Source organism: Hetaerina americana, unplaced genomic scaffold (assembly GCF_022747635.1).
Source record: "Hetaerina americana unplaced genomic scaffold, ioHetAmer1.1.p SCAF_20, whole genome shotgun sequence".
Classification (NCBI taxonomy): Eukaryota; Metazoa; Arthropoda; class Insecta; order Odonata; family Calopterygidae; genus Hetaerina; species Hetaerina americana.
This window is the reverse complement of record NW_027286764.1, coordinates 729,523-751,851: the sequence shown is the minus strand read 5'-3', so window position 1 is coordinate 751,851 and position 22,329 is coordinate 729,523. Positions and strand designations below refer to the sequence as shown.

At 36.9% G+C, this 22,329-nt stretch overlaps 1 protein-coding gene across 2 annotated transcripts in view; it reads left to right on the top strand.

Annotated features, from left to right (window-relative positions):
- The first annotated feature begins 12,738 nt into the window (after positions 1-12,738).
- Positions 12,739-22,329, top strand: part of Hipk (Homeodomain interacting protein kinase) — a 105,556-nt gene continuing 95,965 nt past the window's right edge. For both annotated transcript variants that reach the window (XM_071586110.1, XM_071586109.1), the window contains exons 1-2: positions 12,739-13,046; positions 16,736-17,026. In XM_071586110.1, coding sequence (XP_071442211.1) covers positions 16,739-17,026 — 288 coding nt within the window. In that variant the 5' untranslated portion in view covers positions 12,739-13,046; positions 16,736-16,738. The remainder of the gene's footprint in view (positions 13,047-16,735; positions 17,027-22,329) is intronic.

Genomic DNA, 22,329 nt, shown 5'->3' with positions numbered 1-22,329 from the left:
GCTCAAAAAGAGGTTCGTGTCAATTGGTGTAAAGAAAAGCTCAACAAATACAATCGCGGTGCATCAAATGCTGAATATAGCTTCCACACCGCTGGCGAATCTTGAATCTATGCGTGTGAGCCCGGAACAAAACAGCAATCCACTGTATGGATCTTCCCAGACAAGACAAATCCGACAAAAATGATCCTTGCACGAAGCGCATCTTAGTAAATGATCGCCTGTTTCTTCCGAATAACAGGTCATTTGGCACCCGTACCGTTAGAGAAACGTAAAACCTTGAGTTCTGAATGGTACAGGAGCCTCTTGCCTTGTCTGCCAGAAGTGTTTGGTGAAATACGGAAAAAGAAGCGGTAACGAAGTTTCATTCTACATCATAAAAATGCGAACTCTCACAGATCAGCTGAAACAACCACCTATTTGACTGGCCAAAACTTCGAGTTGATGGGTCATCCTCTGTACAGCCTGATTTGGTGCCAAATGACTTCTTTTTAATCCTATTTGTTAAAAAAATATTGCGTGGACAACGTTTTTCGGCGCCTTAAGAAGCCGCTGATGCATTCAAAAATCATGTTTTGGAGGTAATCGGAGTGGAAAAATTGCTATGAAAATTGTTTCGAGCGCGTGCTAAAGTGTATTAATTATCATGGAGAATGCTTCGAAAGACAATAAAGCCTTTTTTAACAAAAAATTATTGTATTTTCATTATTAGGCTGAAAATATAAATAGTAACCCTCCTGGTATGCGCAAACTAGCGCGCCTGGTATGCGGAAAATTTGAGCAAATAATAAGATTTATGCTATGCAATAAAAAAGATGAAAACGCTGAATGAGCAGGTGCTCTCCTGGCAATGCTTCTGATTAATTTCCTTTCATATCTTCCACTTGGTAAGGTTCATCGGGAACAATGCTTTAATTGAGAACCCCTTGAGAGATGAAAATATTTTCATGTTCCCAAAGAAACTGGGCACCACTACGCATTATGTCAAAAAATACTTCTCTTCATTTTTCTCATAAATACGAGGGTCATCCGGAAAGTAGTACCCGTTCGTGCCGCATGAAGTGCTGACGACGCGAGTAGCCGCTGGACGAGGTCAGATAGCTTCAGTGGCTTGTCTGCCTTCTCTGAGCCAAGTTGCGTGACGCTAGCATTGCCTGTGTTGTTTCTGTGATTGTTTACAATGTTTAAAAAAATTGAGAACGCCGCCAGTTGTGAAGTGAGGGCAGTGATTAAATTCCTCAATGCAAGAAACGTTCGCCCATGTGATATTCATCGCCAATTAAAGGAGGTGTATGGAGACAATGTAATGGACGAGTCGTCTGTTCGGCGGTGGTGTCGCAACTTCAACATGGGGGGGGGAACACACACGACGATGAGCGTTCGGGGAGACCGTCTGTCATTACAGACCAACTGGTGAGCTCAGTTGACGAATTCGTGAGGAACGATCGGCGCGTCACAATTGATGACATCTGTGAGCATTTCCCAATGTTTCTCGAACAATTGTTCATGAAATTGTTAAACACCATCTGCATTATGCAAAAATTTGTGCAAGATGGGTCCCTCGCGTATCTCAATGAGCTGGCGGCGAAGGACTATGCAGCAGGAATACAGAAACTTGTCACACGTTATGACAAATGCCTTAATTTGCTTGGAGATTATGTTGAGAAGTAGTTTAAAGTATCCTCTTTCAAATAAAATTTTTTATGTTTGTTAATATTTACTTTTGTGTCTTTATTTCACGAACGGGTACTACTTTCCGGATGACCCTCGTATATATGATTTTGTGGTGTATTTCTGTGGACATGAGGGAAGTGTTTTGAATGATAACTTTTTTGCAATGTTTATTATGCAAGAGTAAAGGAAATGGACTGAACAAATTGAAGCTCAGTAGTATGTGAATGCCTTGTGCTATTTGATTTTTCATCATAAATATTTGACAGCATGATGTGTACAAAAAAACAACTTAGGTAAACATTTGGATGTACACAAAATCTTCATGCATGAAATGTTAAGGAGTAAGAGGGAAAAGATATGAAGCTCAAGCTCACCTTGGGTTTTTGGTAAAGGCTTACATTTTTCCCTCATTCTCCTTATTTCTTTTCTTAGTGCTCTTATAGCTGTAAACAAAACAGTTTCTTCCTCCCTACATAATCTCCCTCGACTTCAACACACTTGGTCCAACGTTTCTTCTTATAGTTAAGGGGTAGTCCTGTATGCGGGTATGTTCATTCTGGTTTGTTAATTGCAGAGCCAACGATGTATCCTCGTCATCGAAATTCCCCTCCGCCCCACGGTCACTGGCATCATCAGCAGAACTCCTCCTTGCCAGTGGCAGCTGATACAGCCCTGAACCCCAAGCAGGAGCACCATTCAATTGTCTCCCGCCAGCAGACAATAACTATTCACGACACACCTTCCCCTGCAGTGTCTGTCATCACGATATCAGACAGCGAGGATGAATCTCCGGGAAAGTGGTGAGTCATGGTTTCAAAGGGAAACGGATTCCAACATGAAAGTTATTACGCCTAAAGTTCTGGCAGCCTGTTGAGATTAGAATTATACGTAGCATGAAATATTGGACTTGAATTTGTTGCAATTTGAAAGTAATGTTTTTCTTTATTTGCTAAGGTTGTAGTACAAATTGTAAAACCTCATTATTTCATACCTGCTTTATTCAAATATGATAGAAGTCCATAGAAAACTGTAAGACTTGACAGATTTTAGTTTGAATTAATCAAAATATATCTGCATTGCAATTTGAAACTATGATATGGTCTTATGGATCTTAAAAATATCATTTATTTCAAAATCCGTCCCCAGGTTACAATTTTTTTAAGAATTGGAGTACTTTAATTTATCAAAGTTTCATGTGGAAATTTTAAGAGGCTATCCATCCTTGTCCTCCATTTCTCACAAAATGAAACTATGTTTAGTCTCTTCAAAAAGTAACTTTGTTTTGTACAGTCAGTAGTGTATAGCTGATGGCAAGAGAGCCAGCAAGGGAAGGCAGTAGTATTGAACAAAATGGTAGGAAGAAGCATAGTATACTTAGAGCAGGTGAGTGATAGAATGATATTAGTAGACATAAGGCCTGATCAAACTTGAAAACTAGGTCATTGTTGAGGGCTAGATGCCACCTGGCAGTCATTGGGAGGAAGCTGTAGGCAGGGTTTACATTCACTTAGGTTATGTAATCATGCATGCTCATGGAGGGAAATTTACGATGGTGATTGGAACACAAGGGTTTGCAAAGAGAGAAGGTAGTTAGGTAGGGACTATAGTTTTATAGCAATAAATAACCATGGGGAGAAAGTAATGGAGCTCTGGAGGAGACAGTGTAATAATAACTACCACAATTAGGAGGTATCTGTGGAAAATGCAGAGTAACTAAGAGAGATAACTTATATAATTGTTAAACGCAGATTTAGGAGAAGCATGATTAATTTGCAGATTTCATTTGCCCAACAATGAAAGACTGAGATTTTCAGTTAAAAAATGATTTTATTTTTCTACATAGCTCCCTTAACTTCAACACACTTGGTCCAACGTTTCTCCAACTTAAGTATTCCTTCCCTGAAGGGAGAGTCTGGAAGGCTTTGAAAATATCCATCTACCACCCTCTTAACTTCTTCATTGGATGTGAATCACTTCCCTGGAACAAATATCTTCAAGTTTGGGAACAGATGGAAGTCTGAGGGTGCTACATATATCAGGAGAATAGGGGGATGGCAAAAGAAATCGTACCCCAGTAGTCTCATAGTTTTCTCATTGCCAACGCACTTAGGTGAGCAGGTGGGTTGACCAGGTGAAAGATGATTTTCTTCTTCTTCAAGCGTGGTATCTTGCAAATTTTGGCATCCAGATGGTCAATAAGGTTAGAGTAATATTCGCCTGTGATTGTTCGGCTTTCGACTGCTGTTTCGTTTCTGGCCTGTTGATGGCTAGCTAGATAGGGAAAGCATCAAAGGAAATGAAATGAATCTGTGGAAGTAGGTAATATCCCAGCAGAACTGCCTAAGAGTTTGCAAAAGGCTCCCTGGCTCCATAACTAAGGAGTTTTTTTGCTTATTACCAGGGAGAAAAAGTGCTTCAAATGACAAAGTCCACGCCACGCCATTTGTTAAAAATCTATTTAAGTTTTGTCAGCTTAAACATTGCCCATGATAAATAAGGAAGAGCATAATCCCTATGTCAGAAGTAAGATTCCTACTTTTCTCTTGTGGCATATCTTATAAATGAATTATAGAAAGTATGTCTTCCAAACAGTGGAACCAATGAATGTCCTGAGCTTATCCCAGAGAGCACAATAAGTACTGTGGCATGATTTAATGCTCAAATATGGAATCACTAGTACAGAGCTGAATAAATGGGGGCTCTCATCTGTAAGTGATAATAGAAGAGGATGTGAGAGGATACACCCAAGGAAGAGAATTATCCATTCAACCTCTAGAAATGGTCTGGAGAATAGCCGTCCAAAGTGGGGCGCATTCTAGGTACTGGAGAAAAACAGTTGGGAGATAGATGATGTTTCAATTTCTGCTCTGTAAATGTCAATTGCTGTGTATCCTTGGGGCAGGGCAGAGAATGAATGCATGTCAAATTTCACCAATTCATGCCTTCTGTTAGACTTTTCATATTTTATTTCAAGATAATTGACAAATGTGCTTGCATTGTGTGCATTTATTTAGATCCTGGATAGTTCAAAGTCCAAATTTGTGGTCCCTTGATTTTGAAATAATGAGGTTTTTTTGTGCTGATGTACCTTTTCTTCTCCAAATTCAAGTTTTTTACAGCTCTTCTCAGTTCTTAGAGTTTTAGCATAAAGTTTCAAGTTGCTTTTTTTCTCTAAGTTTACCCTGTAGGTTCTGGTCATTGAATAAATGATTGCATTCATTTAGAACCTAGCTGAAGGGTCTCTTGGTTTTTTACAAAGTGAGTCTTACTTTTTCATACTGAGTAGTCGAATTATTTTTTGTAGCTGTAAAGATAAAAACTGCTGTGCGTGCCATGGATCTGAGATGGGTGTGTCTTGTACCATCAGTTCCAACTGCCCCTCTGTCCTGACCATTGAGTCACAGGACGAAGCTTATCGCAGGTATAATTTGTTGATTTAATTCATTGGTTCTCAGTATGCTTTATAAAGCAGCACTTCTCATTTCATTGGAAGGCTTTTATCTTCACATCCACCAGTCTTACTAACCACCTAGAATTGGGAGCATTCATGACTAATATCCTGTTCTAGTTCTCACATTTGCAGTGTATTTATGTTTAACCATTTTCCTAACAGCAAGGGGCTAATTTTTATGAAATATATGCCTTTGCTTTTTAAGTGTATGTGATTTCTGCATATTATTAGAGGCTATTGTATGTTCCGTTTAAAAATTAAATTGAATGTTGCTTAATGTTTCCCAGTTTCTTACTCCCATGGGGCTCAAAGGCATATTCACCAGCAATATTCTTTGATTTCACTCTTTAGAAAATTATTTTTTGCTTTTTTTAGGGTGTGACCTATGGACAATATTTATCCATTATTTTAGGGAGATACAAAGGAAAATGAAAAAGAATTAAGGTTGGATGGGGAGTGTAAAGAAGTCGAGACCTTTATTTTTTATGAATAAGTTACAAAAAATTGAAAAATCTGCCGATTGCTTAAAATATGTGGTTAAAGGGAAGTGGCGAAAAAATTTTCAGGCATATGAAGTTGAAATAGGAATTCAGGATACATGATAGTTTCAAAATATTTCTTTCTATTTTTTTATAGACATAGGGAATTCTACAATATACATGTATGTACATGGATACTCATACAATTGTATGCCTATTGTTTTACAAGTTAAAAATCTATTCTATGCTTCCTTCCATCATTTAAAATGCAGCCATAGTTAGCATATTTTGCCAGGTTATTCATCTTGGTGTACTAGATTTGTGGAATTATTTTCTAAGAATAAACTTATTTGGCCATTTTTCATTAGACCTCTTGTGAGTGTGACCTTATTTAATATTAAATTGATAAATTGAAATAAAATGTAGAACTTTGTATTCTGCAAAATTTGATCATATGTATGACCCAGAGTTTATCATGTTGCGACATAATATCACATCATCTCAGGAAAAGCACATCTTGACATCTTCAGGTGATGCCAAGACCTGGCAAAACTCAGGTGGTACACGCTAAAAAGAAAAAAAAAACGAGGAAGGGCAGTAGAAGCCTGAATGAAGCAGTAAGACAAAAGAGAAAAATGGCCATGTTGATATCTTTGATTGCTCAGAGGTGAGGTGAAATTGTATTTACCTATAGCCGTGAGGAAAACAAATCTAAGAGCCCTGGATTGCCCCAAGTTGAATGGTGGTGGTCTAGTCTTGGACTCCTCTGCCTTTGTACAATCATGTAGTGGTTCACGGTGCACTCCATCGACCAATTCCCCCGTGTCCTCCTGGACTCTGCCTTGTGGAGTAGCATGAAATGCTCTTCTTCATCGTAGGCATTTGCTGGAGAGGTTGATGCATAACAGCCACAAGCACTGCAGTTTCATGTCACTCTTCCTTGCTCTTGGAAAACTGATGTTTCTCCATTCAGATACAAGGTTGTCATGTTTAATCATTGGGCATCAGAGAGGCCCCCGTGTCAGGGTTACCTTTACCTTACAAGGAAGGCCAAAGTTGATTCCCAAGGCGTCCTGAAGAACTGCTGCACCAAACAAAGGATTGCAAAATTTTTCTGTTACACTCATCCTCTCATATACCCACCGGTCATGCTGTGCTCTTCATTTAACATCCTGATCTCTCTCCCTTACGTTGAGGTCCATCTCATTGCTGGCATAGAATCTCCTCCGATCCCCCTGCACTCTTCCCACATACAGTCACTGTGTCCATGAGTACCTTTCACTACCCCTCACTCCACATGCAAGCAATTTGCTGAAGTCCACTTCTGACCCCAATTTTAAGACTTGACCAACTTCAGGATGATTTAAGAGGGAATTTGATGGAAAGGAAACACACTGATTTGAGTTTTTCAACTTTAATTTCCTGAATTACATAATTATTGGTTAACAGTTGTAATTTGTATGCCCAGCTGTCCCTCGCAAACTGTGCTTATTAGGAAGGGTAAAAGATTTCTCATTTCCATCCAGAATCTGAAAACTCAGCCTTTTTTCATGTTAAAATCTTGTGAAATGTATTGGATGTGAGTGTGTGAATCAGGATATTTACCCTATAGATGAAAAATTAAATGGAATATTAAGTGATGAAAATCATGTAATAAGTCATCTTAGTTATGGAAAAATTGTATCATATGTAGTGATGAGTCTAACTAATTTTGTTTGAATCTGAATACCAAACCATAATTATATGTTATCGAATCCTTATTTTTTCATCAAATTCTAAATCCTTAGCTGTGGAAACTTGCTTAATGAGTGCCTTGCACAGTGAGTAATTTGCATAACGAGCACAAATATCGGTCCCGAAAACAACTCACTGAATGAGTGACTTTTTGCATTACGAGTGACGAGGAGAGGAGAATTCCTGGATTCATTGCGTGCTGTTCCTCTAGCATCTTAGCATCGCTAGTAATCACACATTTTTCCAAACTTGTGTTCAAACATATTATTAGTTATTTTTGTGCATAGTTTTAAAAATGACCCCAAAGGAAAATATGTTAAAAGAAAGCCATAAGAGAATGTAGATAACAATAGAAATGAAAAGTAAAATCATTGAAAATTGAGATAAAGGTGTGAACATGTCTGATGTAGCACCTACATCAACAATTAGCATTTTCTTCAAGACCTTAGTTATATCCAAAACGTAAATGATAATCTTAGATGGGCTTGTGGTGCTCTTAAGGTTGTATTCTGTGGCGTAAACAAACGTATAAATGATCACTGCTTAGCTCACGATGGCTTGCATTTAAATCGCAAAGGGGCATATCTGTTAGGTAAGGCAATTGAAAATGTAGCAAATATTTGTGCATACAAGGGAAACGGAAAACGGAGGTAGCCTGTGTCAATATAATCAGTACCCCCAATCAAAATACAAAAAATATAGTTGATTGCACAAAAAATTGCTCTGTAAAGCTTCTACATCAAAACATTCAATACATAGCAAATAAAAAGCTGGAAATTGAGATCCTATTGCAGGAAGAGAGGCCGGATTTTCTTTGTATAACGGAGCACGGCCTAAAAGATAATGAAATGAAAAGTCTAAAGCTTAGGGATTATTTTCTTGTCGATCATTTCTGTAGGGAAAGAAACAAAGGTGGCGGTGTTGCATTTTTCGCCAAAACTTGTCTTGAATCAGTAACCAGAGCCTATAAAAACTTAAAAAATAGAATCGGCAAAGAAAAGGGATTTGAAATAACCTTGTGCAAATGGCCCAAGACAAATGAAACTTATTTTTTTATTGGTCTGTACAGATCTCCAAGTTCACCAGTCGATGAATTCCTCAAAAAAATGGATAAAATACTTGAGAAAGTTGCCAAGAAAAACAATAAAATTATCATTGCTGGGGACCTGAATATAGATGTCTCAAAAGATAACAGCTCTACTCAAAAGCTAAAAGAAATACTTCTCTGCTACAGTGTTCAGCTAACTATTTTTACCCCAACCAGAGAGTCATCTCACTCAGAAACTGTTATTGACAACATAGCTACAAATCTACCAGAGCATAACTTCAAATCTCTAGTTTTGGAAACTACTATCTCAGACCATCATGCACAAATTATTGAATTTAACGCACACACTCTAACAGATAGAAGTGACAGAAACACAGATACAGTGTACACACGTATATACTCACAGGAAAATATGAATCTATTTAAATGGGAGTTGAAGAGTGTTGACTGGGCAGCAGTACTAAATGCAACTCTAGTTACAAACAAGTTCAAAGAATTTCAATCAATTATTGAGTACTACTGGGATATTTGTTTCCCATTGAAAAAGCTAGCCATAAAAAATAAATCTGCAAATAAAGGATATAACTGGATAACAAATGAGGTTCTGACTGCTAGAAATAGGCTTAACTACTTAACTAAGGCTAGTAAAGTGGATGCCAGTCTGGTACCCTTAAGAAATAAAATGAAGTCCGAGTACAGGATGCTGCTTAGGAAAGCAAAAAATGACCATGTCCAACAAATTATTTCGAATTCTACCAATCAAACAAAAGTGTTGTGATCTGTAGTAAATAATGAAAATTCCGGTAAAATATCAGAGCCCGCGAAAAATAAATGCTTCTCAATAACAATTGATGGAAAAGAAATTAGAGATCCTCAAAATGTGGCAAATGAATTCAATAATTTCTTCATAGATATCATTGGCGAAACAACAGCGCAGAAAAACATTCTAAATGATAGCATAGAAAAATTAATGTACATTAGTGAATCAATTTACTTAAATCCCACCACAGAAAATGAAGTCAGAAATGTAATCAAGAAACTAAAAAACAAAAAATCCAGTGGGCATGATGGCATATCAAATTATCTAATAAAACTTTGTCAAGAATCCTTCACTTTACCTATTACCAATATAGCCAATGAATCGTTTCTAACTGGGCAATTTCCTGAAGAATTAAAAATAACCAAAGTTATTCCACTACACAAAAAGGGAGCCAAAGACCAACTGAATAATTACAGGCCAATCTCACTAATTTCATGTATTTCAAAAATACTTGAAAAATTGATGGAAGAAAGACAATAAAAATTCCTCATAAAATATAAAGTTCTTTCTCAGTCACAGCATGGCTTCACAAAAAATAAAAGTGTAGAAACTGCATGCAGTGATTATGTCACTAAAATTGCCCAAGCTTTAAGTGATAAAAAGCATGTTATAGGGGTTAACATGGATCTATCAAAAGCCTTTGATTCTGTAAAATCTAGCATTCTTTTAACTAAACTAGAACATTATGGTATCAGGGGAGTAGCTCATCATTGGCTTACATCTTTTTTGGAAAATAGGAAACAGTATGTAGAAATTGTTGGAAAAAATGGTGCTACCTACAAATCAAAAATGAAAACTATTAAATATGGTGTTCCACAAGATTCTGTATTAGGGCCTTTACTTTTCCTGGTGTAAGTGAACGACATTGAAAAAGCTATAATCTCTCCAGAGAATAATAACGTGGTGCTCTATGCAGATGACATAAGTCTAATAGCAGGTCATACTAAATCATCTCAATTAGAAATAGACATGTATGCTATGGCGAATTCAGTCGCTCAATGGCTGCATGTAAATAATTTACAACTAAATGCAAGAAAAACAGTTTACTTGGTATTTAGTAATAGAGACCTTCAGTCAAATATTTCTGTAGAAATAGAAAACCAATTGATCTCCGAGTTAGAACATACCACTTTATTGGGTTTAGAAATAGACAACAAGTTAAGCTGGAGGTTTCAAATGGAAAAATGTAGTAAAAAATTATGTTCAGCCCTATTCCTTTTAAAAAATCTTGCCAACTATTGTAATACAGAAGTATTAATCCCAGTATATCATGGTATATTCGAGTCCATAGCTCGATATGGCATTGTCTGCTGGGGGAGTTCAGCACATGGAAACATCAATAGAATACTCACACTTCAAAAACGTGCGTTAAGGGTTATATTTAAACTAAATGCAAGAAAATCCTGCAGGGAGTATTTCAAATGTCACAAAATCATGACCATTCCCAGTATATATATATGTATAATGTGATATTGTATGCCTGCACGAAAACACCTTCACTGATCAGAAATAGGGACGTTCACAAGTACGACACCAGGGGCAAGGAAAGTCTTCATAATGGCCATTGCAGAGTAGCAGTACCAAAAAAAGCCCCAGAAGTTTCAGGAAGACTACTGTTTAATCGGCTTCCTGAAGAGTTAAAACGAATACTCCCCCAAGAAAATAAATTCAAAAAAATGTTAAAACATTTCTTTTTAAATAATGTTTTTTATAGCGTCCAAGAGTACACAGAAAGAGCCAATGTAGGAAATTCAACTTTTTTAAATCCTTAATACTCATATATGTCATGTACATTATTATTCCTAAGAACCTGTATACAATTGATGTAATTGCATTTTTGACGAAGCCCATACAATTATGTATTGTTCTATGGCGAATAAAACTATCTATCTATCTATCATTGTTCGGCTTTCGACTGCTGTTTCGTTTCTGGCCTGTTGATGGCTAGCTAGATAGGGAAAGCAATAAAGGAAATGAAATGAATCTGTGGAAGTAGGTAATATCCCAGCAGAACTGCCTAAGAGTTTGCAAAAGGCTCCCTGGCTCCATAACTAAGGAGTTTTTTTGCTTATTACCAGGGAGAAAAAAAATGCCATTAACGAGTAAATTAAGATTACGAAAATTGGAGTATGATACTATATCAGCGCTCCAAGGACATAAAAACACTTATATATATATAAAATATCTTCGAAATGGAACGCTCTTCGGCGACACACAAATATATAAAAACACAGATGTAGATTTTTAGAATATAGAGACACAAAGAAAGGACACTCACAATTTGTGAGTGGCCTTTCTTTGTGTCTCTAAATAAATCACTTAATTAACCATGCAGTCATTCGTACAATTTTAACGAAACCGTAATGATGAAATATTTGCTTAAATAGGTATTTAAGGTATCGCATTGTACTAACGGCGGTGCATTTCCCAAAGGGTGTCAACGGGGGGGATCTTTCACGCCTATGGGGGCACGGGTAAGCCCTAGATACAATCCAAGCCGTGGAAGGAAGCCGTTTTCCAAAGAGTGATTAGAATGAAGCATGTATCCACGTTTCCTTTTCGAATGATCTTGGCACTAAGAGGAGAGTAGAACACACGGAGGAAAGCCTTCAGGAAGCGTTAAAATCACACGCTGACAGGATAAAGAGGGGGTCAGTTCCCTCTCCAGTGGCACCAGTAGTTTCCCAGGAAAATCTAGTACCTCAAAATCTTACGCAGCTTGAGGAAAGCTGTGCGTCACCCATGACACTGACAGGTGGTGAATGGTTTGATGTCCACCCGACATCAAACCATTCACCACCTGTCAGTAGCCTTGGCGCTACGCTTTCTCGGCTACCACGCAAACCAATACTTGGGACTAACTTGTCAAAAAGATTGGGTGGCAAACTTACGTTTTTCGTTAATATCGGTATTCGTATTCGGGCCAATTGCTTAAAATACCAACACGAAAAGCTATTCTTTCCTCAACATGTTATTATGTCGCCGTTATCGCTAAATTATGAACCCTAGGCCTCTGTAAATCTGCATAGGAAAGTTGCTATGAATTCGTTCAGCCTTATATTCCCTTCGCAGGAATGTTAGTTATGTGCTAATTTTTCTCATTGTGACCAACATTCAATTCAAATGGGCTTTGAATTCCCAATATTTTCGCATACATTAGCTATGTTTATAAGTAGTCTAGGATTTAAACCATTATATGAAGACATCTACATTTCGTACTTTAGCCTTCGACACTATCTTTACATCATATAAGGTATTAATGACAGTCATTAATAATTAAGGTAACAGATGGCGCGAAAGCAGTAGTCGAAACGCATGGGGTTTGTCGGAAATGAAATGCATTGATAACTTTCCTGGTCATGATGCATGCTCTGATAATATTGCAATAGTTCGCTAAATAAATTATTCATATCATTCACGTGCTAGAGATAATATCAGGGTGGTTAAAAAAATTATTTATTATTCGATGTTCAAAGAGAGTTGGAATCCAACTGAGTTCGTGCTCCCTTCGGCCCACAAGTCGTCCCAGCGGCCAAGTACATATGGTGAGGAGTGTGGCACGTAGTGGTGGGTGTCTGGGTGGAAACGTCAGGCATAAGTGGGTAAATTGAGTTTACCCACATTGAACATTGATCGTGTTATTGGGGTGATCGTGAAAAGTGGTGTGAATGGTTTTTCGTGTGTGTGTTTTGTGTGACGCTCGGTGTTGGTGAATTGTGTTGGACAGGTACATATAAAACGCTCGTCACCATTTCAAGATGGCCGGAATTTGAAGGTCTCCTTTGTTCCTGATGTTGTCATTATGAGATTGGAGTCCTTTGTGGCGGAACAGCAGAGTGAGAGGTAGTTTTTTATCTATTTAACTACGTTTAAAATTCAGTCTTCTGATCAAAGTAGTCCAAAGTGTTTGGTTACGGTACAATACTTGAAACCACACGATTGTCTTGTCAATTTATTTGCAATTGCACTTCCGTTTAGTAGAAGATCAAAATGATAATTTACGTTTTACTTGTGAAAGTACGTCGCGCCATAAGTGTTGAATTTGGAATTTTTGTTAATTTTTCCTTCTAGGAAGTTAGGATAACTTTGTTGCTACCTACTCTCTTTGGTCATTTTACAAACCCTAAATGCTTCATTAGGTGACGCAAAAACTTTCCTCAGGAATTATTTTTCTTTCACTACGAATGAAACACTTAGTAGATTGGGGTTTAATATTCTCCGTAGTTTTATTTTGTGAAAGATAGGTATTGCCTCTTGAATTTATCCCTGCTTACGTAACGATTAACTAAAATTTACTTACGTGCGCTTTGTTTACGCAGGTTCTCTGAAGGTCTTTCTTGCACATGGAACCCATAGTCTCATTTGTAGTCTCCTATCGAGTATCGTTAACGTAGTATTGCCCTTTATTGTTCAATTAACTTTCAAAATATTATTCAACAGTTGTAACCAGCATTGTGTAATACTGTTAATAGTTGATGTGGGCTGGTGTTGCCCAACTTGCAGAACCATTCCATTTTCACTTTGTGGGTATACATGATTTCACGTGCAAATGTGAAAGTAATTCTGCCATGAAAAGTAAAGGAACGATTACAAAAAATAATTTCTGTACATCAACGGACACCAAACTAATATACATTAGAAATCGCCGTAATATTAGTTCAGATTGACTTGCATTTGTTTCTCCTTGTGAATGTTGTGACAAGAGCGTTGTAAATAAATCCCAGCCTTACTTTCACTTATGCAAACTTAATATTTAATTTTATTGCGTTTTTCTTATTACACATGGGAGGTATGTTCAAATTGATGCTTGACTTGGAAAATTATTGATAATATGGTTTTATTTTTTATGTTAACGATGAATACCCCGAAAGCAAGCGGAAATTGTTTTTTATAGTAGCCACTGACCGATGTGTTATTTTGGGTTATGATATCGATACCACGATTCTCCAATTTTCCGTCGGGGGCTCCCAAATGCCGTTATAATCTCTGCTCCTTCGCTTAAACATTGGAGGAATTCTCATGAGTAGGCACTCAGAATCAGTGAATATTTTGCCTTTCCTCGATATTTTTTATCCACGTTTTCAGTATTAGAAAGTATGTAATTGTTAAATGGCATTTTTGCGTTCCCCAGGCGACTTCGTTTACCTTTACATTAGATAGCATCTCGTGCGCAGATATCATTGGGTGAAATGTGAACTAATTTCATGTTTAGGTATTTATTTCGGTTACATTTGGCCTTGGTGTATTGCATTCAAAAACTTAGAAGGGCACGCTCTACTTACTTTTGCTGGCCGTATAATATTCATTACTTAAAATGGGATGCATTCTTATCGATGAAGGCGTGCCCTGAAGTCAGCGAAAGATGGTGAAAGATTATCTAGTTATATTTTGATCCAGTTTGCTCTTTAAGAAAGGGTTCTGGTATGCCCACGACTACTGAGATAATCCGACTTCCCAATGTCTCCGTAGCAATATGCATCATCACCATTAAAACAGCCGTTAGGGTTCTTTCAACGAAACGTAACTCATGCATAGTAGTACAATGATGGGTCAGTATCGTAAGTTGTTCATTTATTTCAACGTCAGCGGTGTTATTATATATATATATACATATATTTTTTTCATATTCATATAATATATTATTAATGTAGTCATTGTTCAAATATGTTAAAAATTAGCCCTTACCAAAAAAGTACACCATTAGTTAAGTGGAAAACTCGAGATCTAATTTTGGCATCAATATTCAATGTAACCCCTCAAGTTGTGCTTCATTGAGCGATAATTGAGGTAGAAAACTATAAATTATTTTTTATAATTATTGGCACAAACCTGTTTATTCTGTATTTACTGATGTTTAGGATATTAAATAATACTCCTCGGAGAAATTGCTAACGATTTGAGTATTAATTTAGGGTGATAATTATAGGAGAGTGTATTATATAATTGGCTAACGCACATCTATTAAATATTTTAATGAAGATTGTGTTTTCTTCAACTATTTATCGTGGAGGGATATCAGATGCTTCTTTAGCAAGCCAACAGTTATATTTCTTCTGCATGGCAATTTATTAAATTATTTAAATAATGTGAATTATTTAGGAATGGCAACGGCAGCATTTGTTAGGTTCAATATTAAATGCGTTTTAGGTATGACCAGATGGTGTTGAATAGTCAGTGTTTTGTATTTTGGTTGAATAATCTTCTCTAGAACCGGCCGAGTGTTGTCTTTGCTCGTGTATCATGAAATTCCATAGAGTTGAGTCTGAGGAAACTATAGGTGTTTTAAATCAATGTGGAAGTGTGTTACTGACTAACTCATTTGAATGAATAAACAGTTTACATGCCCTTTTACAAAACATGTAAATATCCATTAAATGCCGAAGTTGAGAAAGTGTCAATCAATGCGATGGTTTTCACGTGTACTATCAGCCCAGAGGGAATGACAGGAGAGGGGCTTGAGTTGGAAATGATGGCCAATGAAGAGCTGATTTTGTCTGACTTCCAGATGGTAAAGTAGTAGTTAACCGGAATGGCAAGGGATTATGGCCATGAAGCGGTAACACAGCATAGAAATATTTACACTAGCACTTTCTCTGACTGCTGCCTTCATCTTCTGGTCAGAAGTGGAAAGTTTGCATTTGAAGATTGTAGTCATTGTTAAGTGCATTACAGGTTCATTTTGTCAGATATGTGACCAAGATTAATTATGTGAAAATTAAGTTGATCATAGTTTCAAGAAGTAAGAGGGAAATAGAGATTAAAAATTTATATACTTGGGCTGTATCTGGAAGGAAATGTGCATGGTGGTAGGGATATTTTAGGATGGAGAAGAATCATTTATTAAGAGTAGGGAGTGAACATGAATGAGGTGCTTAATGAAATGAATGGTAACAAACAAAAAAAAATGTATTTGACCAATGGGACAATTGACAAAATGTTACATATAGTGAGTGAAGAAAGGTGTGGAGTGAAATTGAAAGATGCCAGAGGAGTTGGATGAATGAGGTGCAGGTAGAAAGGCAGTGGGATGGAGAGGGAGGATGTCGGGTGGGTGGAGCTAGGGTAGGGAAGGTGGTTTTTGGTTGGAGTATGGTATGGAGTTAGGAAGAACTGATGTGGTGATTAATAGAAGTTGACCAGAAACAAGCCCATGCAATGCATAATAAGTTTTGGCTGTTAGGAGCATCCATTACCTGTATTCAATTGTTAGAATGCTGGAAATCAGTAAAAGGTGTCTCCTGCATTTTGAATGACATCGGTGTGTAGTGGTTTGCCAGTTTCGTGCACAGGGCACTGATGTTGCTGATGACAATAGTACTATTGATAAAATTGTTTTATTTTGGACAAATATTCTTTATGTGGTAAAGCTCAATTTCTTGCATTTGTGATCAAGAAATACTACATTAGGAAAAAGGAACATTGGGTCATAAAACCAAGGGCTAATCATGGTCATTTTTTCAGCTATGTTAATAAATATTATATTCAGTAATTTGTTAAATGTTTGTTATTAATTGGAGCTTAATGTCTTCCAGGGAATGCATGACATGTTCATCCAATCCCAGCATTCTGGCACAAGCAGTAGTGGGGTGGTGTTGCAACATAGTCACAAGAAACGCAAGTTAGAACACCTACAGCAGGAATATTCAGACTCAAATAACATTTATACATTAAATCCTGCAAGCATAAGTGTGAGCCAGACTGCCATTCATCGAAGCAATAGGAATAATGTTCAGCATAAGAGCCCTAGTGGGGGTATGCCTCAGAATTTCATACGGGCTTCCACCATAAAACTTTTAGACACATATCAAAGGTGTGGACAGAAGGTAAGTTTTGTGATTTCTAAAATTTTAATTAAGGTCTTAGATATTAAACTCTTCATCCTTGGTTTTACTTAGACTTAATTGTACACTATTCGATGTTTTCAGGCTTAACGTTTTGGAAATCCATTATCACTGAAGTAGAAATACCAATGCATATCCATCCACACAATTTTGTTTGATGTGAATTTGGTATGAATAGGTACCAAATAAAATTGAGTGGAAAGATACGTTGGTATTTCTACTTCAGTAATAGTGGACATTGATGTTGAGTTGTGGCTTACCCAGTTACTAAACATCAACTGCTATGATTATCTCTGAAAGTTTTCATATATTAATATGACTATTTTCTGTGTAAGTGAACAATATAAAGAAACTTCTACTTCCTTAAAATGTAATTTATTTATCAATGAATATTTAACTTGTAAATTTTATAAAGCTTGAGCTATAATCATCGATATGAAAATGGCATAGGTCCTTCTGTCAGATTCTTATTTGCTTTGTCACAACCCAACTATCTCTGTTTTTAATGGAATTGGTTATCATTTACTGTTTTCACTTGCTGTGGATCTTTAAAGTCTTACTGATGAAATGCCATCAGTTGTACTAAAGTCTTATTTTTCTGCCCAGATATAAATGAATGTACCTAGTGATTCCCTTTACATATTGACGTGGTGGAAGGACTTGCATGTTTGAATGGCCCCTGAAGTTATTCTGGTGGGAGTGATGGTATTTTCCACGAGTGGGATCACGTATGCCCGATAGATTAAAGGGTGGGAGCAGCACCTGTTCCTCAGTGAGGCTGAGGTGGCTGCAAAAGGTATTTGATCCCTGTAGGTGGGCGTTGAATGGTGGTGTCATGTTAAAAACACTATTGAGAAAGGCAATGGGAAAATACCTCAATTATTTATCTCAGGAACTTATCAAGGACACAATTATGAGAATGAGTCCAGGCAACTACAGGTGTCAGGCCACTGGGGTGTGTGTTATGCAGTGGCAGAGGAAAGGCTTCCGAGGCAATCACTGGAGATGCTTGTGCTCCTGAATTAAGAACAAAAAAGAAGGCAAATGAAGATAACGACAAACAAATAGGGAGTTGGAATGTAAAGACGATGCTAGAAAGGAGAAGTTAGCATCCAGCAGGGGGTGTACGGAGGAAATAAGAGATATGTAATTATAGGGCAGGTGATTAATTGAGTACTGTGGCTGTAGGTTAAATTTGAACCGGTGAACTTATTCATATACACCTGTTGAAAAGTAATCATTAAGAAGAAGAAGTAGGTTGTATACAAACAGCACGGCACAATTATGGAATCTTTTGGGGAGGAAACGCCTGGTTGTAATGGCACAGAATTGGATAGTGGGAAAGGAGAGGGTGTGAGTGAGGTAATGGCTAAAGAACAATGAGTTACGACATGTTAGGGAGGAAAATCAATATTTCTGCAGGAGTGGTTTAATATTTGCTGACTCTTGGCTTAGGGCATTTGTGAAAAATGCTGTGGGTTTCAGACCATATTTTGGTTATGCACAGATTTTCATACTAAATCATCAATTTGTAGTTATGGTTAATATATTTTCTTAAGACAATAATTATATAGTTCTGATACAGATTGTCATATTTAAGAGGATATTAAAAGGGTACCAAACCAACCACGGTTATCAGGCAAAGGTCAGTTTGACAGGTGAGGGTCGAGCTCACTCAATAATAATCCCAGTGGCCTGTTAAATTTACCCTTCAGGGTAGGAAGGCTATATTATTTCCCTCTGTCACCATAGTTTCCCTGGAAGATCTGGTACCCATAAAATCACAGCTTGGGTGAGACTGGCAGTACCCAGAGGCATATCCAGGAATCGAACCTGGACTCAATGGTTGGTAGTTGAACACTCTACCCACTGGTCTTTATTTCCTAAAAAGGAGGCTGAGTGAGCAAATTGAATGCCGTAAGAGCAAATTGAAGGTCATAAAGGAAAAAATACGAGAGGGCAATGGAGAGGTTGACTTGTGCATACAGAATTAAGTGTGAGGAAGTTTTGAGAGGTAAATAATAAACTAAGGTGGGAAACTAATTGGGATAAAGAAGCATAATAGTGATAGGATGTGGTGAATTGACTGATAAAGGATGAAATTTGTGCCCTGTCAGGCAATATGAAGGGAAGAGACCTACACACTATCAAAGATACTAGGGGGAATTCCCAGAAAAAATCATGAGAAATGTAAAGAATAGAGGAACTATTTGGTAAAGATATGTAAGAGAGCATTAGGCCAGCTAGGTTGAGACTTAAAAAGGGACAATTATGACAGTAATTACAGTTTAGATTCAGGTAAAGTTGATTGCATGATAGAAGAGGCATCAAAGGAATGTTAATGAAATAACACTATTAGGAGAGTTTTTCTTGACTCATTCATGGCATGAATGAGGGAGGAAGTTGGCACCATTATAATGGCTTTTCCTTAGCAGAATGTTGACGGCCATTTTTAACATTGGAGGTGGTATGTTATCAATCATTGCTAACAAATGTAGAATTATTTGGTTACTTTTGTAATATTAGGTATGGTAAATTATAATTTGGCTCTCTGTGGGATGATTGTGAATAACTTCAGTTGATAATTGCGGCGGCTGCCTCTCTCCTTCTACATCAATAGGCGAGACAATATTGACCAATGGTTTGCGGATAATGGCCAGGAAAGCAGTACAAAAAGTTAGAAATTAATGTGCACTTTTGATGATGTGGATTTTTTTTAGCAGAATCATTTAATATGTGGTGTATCCATTTTATTCTGAAGCGTGGCTTTGAGAAATGTTGCATTGCTGATTTGAGTAGTTATTTTCTGTGTGATCCAAGCATGCTAGGAGAATACATTAATTGCGCATTGAAGATACTGATGACCGTAAATTTGCTGAGGCCCTGGAAATTTTACTTTCACATTCAAGGTAAGAATTTGATATTTCACTATCTTTTGAATATTATGAATTTCATTATGTTCCTTGGATGGCATCCTTAGAATATCTCTGGGTGCTTCCCATAACCTTATAATTTCCAACTCCTGAATTTTAATGAAATCTCATATTTCAGTGCCAAACAAAATTCCTGACTTACGGGATATTTTGTAAAGAAAAGAGATCTTTACTTAATAGTAAATCTTGTGAAGGGCAGAGGAGATGCTTTAAGACCTATTAACAAGCCCTGAGAAGCAAACCTTGGTAGTTGTGATTACAGATGTAAAGGTATGTAAATATGTTATTGTCATTTGACCATTTTGGTCCCATAGGTTCACATTTTGAATTTCTTATTGATTTACGTAAATATCTCTCAATGCATCAAAGAAAATTCCATTGTTTGAGCGAATATTGTGTCAAAGACTTCCTGTTCTACAAAAATCCTTTTAATAGTCCTATCTCACTAGCTGGTAACTATGATTTTTATATTAGTTCTTTTCATACTTTACACTGCTTTATTATTTTAATAGTTGGTGTCCATCAATTAGAATAATAATGATAATTTATTCAAAACATTCAGATAGCCCCAATTGCAAGTGTTATTATACAACAATAAAATAAATAATGAAATGGAAAGTTAATACAAACAAAACTGCAGCAGCAATTACTTCCTACAGAATAGTTACCTTTTTCTCTAAATATTTCATTGAATCATTAAAAATATCTGAGTCAGTGTCAAAATTTAAAAACTCATTTGATGATCATAATCTCCATTCCATGTCAATGGTTCAAACTTCTTAAAATTCCAAATTCTGTATTAACCTTGAAAGATCTGTGGGCTGCTTCGCTCTCGGCAAAGGGATGTAAATGTCTACAATGCCTAATAGATGACTCCAGTCTACTTGTCTGTTCAAAATGCTGTGGAGGAAAATTACATGAGCAACCTTCAGTCTTACATTTAATATATAGGAGACAGAATAACATACAGATGAATATTTCTAACAACGGTGATCTTTTCAATCAAAACTTCTCCCAAAATTGTCTTACTTGTCATTTTTCTGTGTATTTTTAACTAAGAATAATCACCTAGGTGTCAGGCCTTTATATGTAGAACTTATTTGCATTGGATCTTTTACAAAGTTTCAACAATATTTCATTTCTCATCATACTCTTTCAATTACAGGTCAAAATCTCTGGATCATCCCTTGATCTTGGAAGTTCCCCTTCAAGGGACTAAATACAGCCAATTTCTGTCATTCTCCAACTACATACATGACTCGTCCTTACTATGTACATAATTGGTACTTAGATTTTAGTGTTTTTCTTATGGTTTTTTGGGAATTATGATTGTAGGTAAAGAATTGCATTAGAATTCAATGCTTTACCTATAAATGCACACAAAAGTGCTTTGTTATAAAGACTTGAAACATAATTGATGGTTTCCGGCATAACTTATTGGAATCGATGCATATTGGAAATGAAAATTAGTAACTTTGTGATTCCTTTGAAAAATATTTTTCAGAAAAAGAATTAGCTACAATAAAAACAATAGCTAGAAATAATGGATACAATGAGCAGCTCATTGATAAATTGTATTTTAAAAAACTTAATCAACTGGAAGTCGAATACATTTATAAAGCCCAACCGTCACAAGACTCTGCTGCCAAATGACGTAGAATCCTATATCTGGATCCAATTACTATGAGAATTTGCAAAAAGCTGCCGAAAGAAAAGTTTAAATTAGCCTATTATAATAAATCAAACCTCAAGAACCTACTGTCCCACACAAAAGACAAAATTCCAAAAAGTGAACGAAGGGGAGTGTATAAGTTAAGATGTGAGTGTCAGTTGCAGCATTGGACAAACTGGCCAAAAATTTCAAGAACGGGTGAAGGAACACCAAACCTGCATGAAGAACAAAAAGTCAACGTCCCATTTTGCAAAACATTTATTGGAAAATAACCACAGTAGTGACTTTGAATTTGAAATTTTACATGTGGAAAAGAAAGGACTAAGATGCTTTAGAGCAGCTTGAAATTTTAAAAAGTGTACGCTCGAAAGAGAATATTGTTAATGACCTTTTTGTACACCTCCCACTCCCCCCTCCTAAACTTACCACTTCTCGATACCTGCCCTTATGAGGGTGAGAACCCCTCTACTTCCCCCACACCCTCCCTTGACCTCATATATCTGTAATAGATTTTTGTATTTATGTCTAAGAACCGTTAAAACCCACCGGCTTTCCTCTGCCGATAGGAGGAATGCTCCTCATAGGGTGCCTCATGTTTTCTACCCTTCCCTCCAACTATCATTGCTCACTTCCCTCCCCCATCCACCCTCCGACCCTCTCGCCTCCCTGCCCCTACCAGA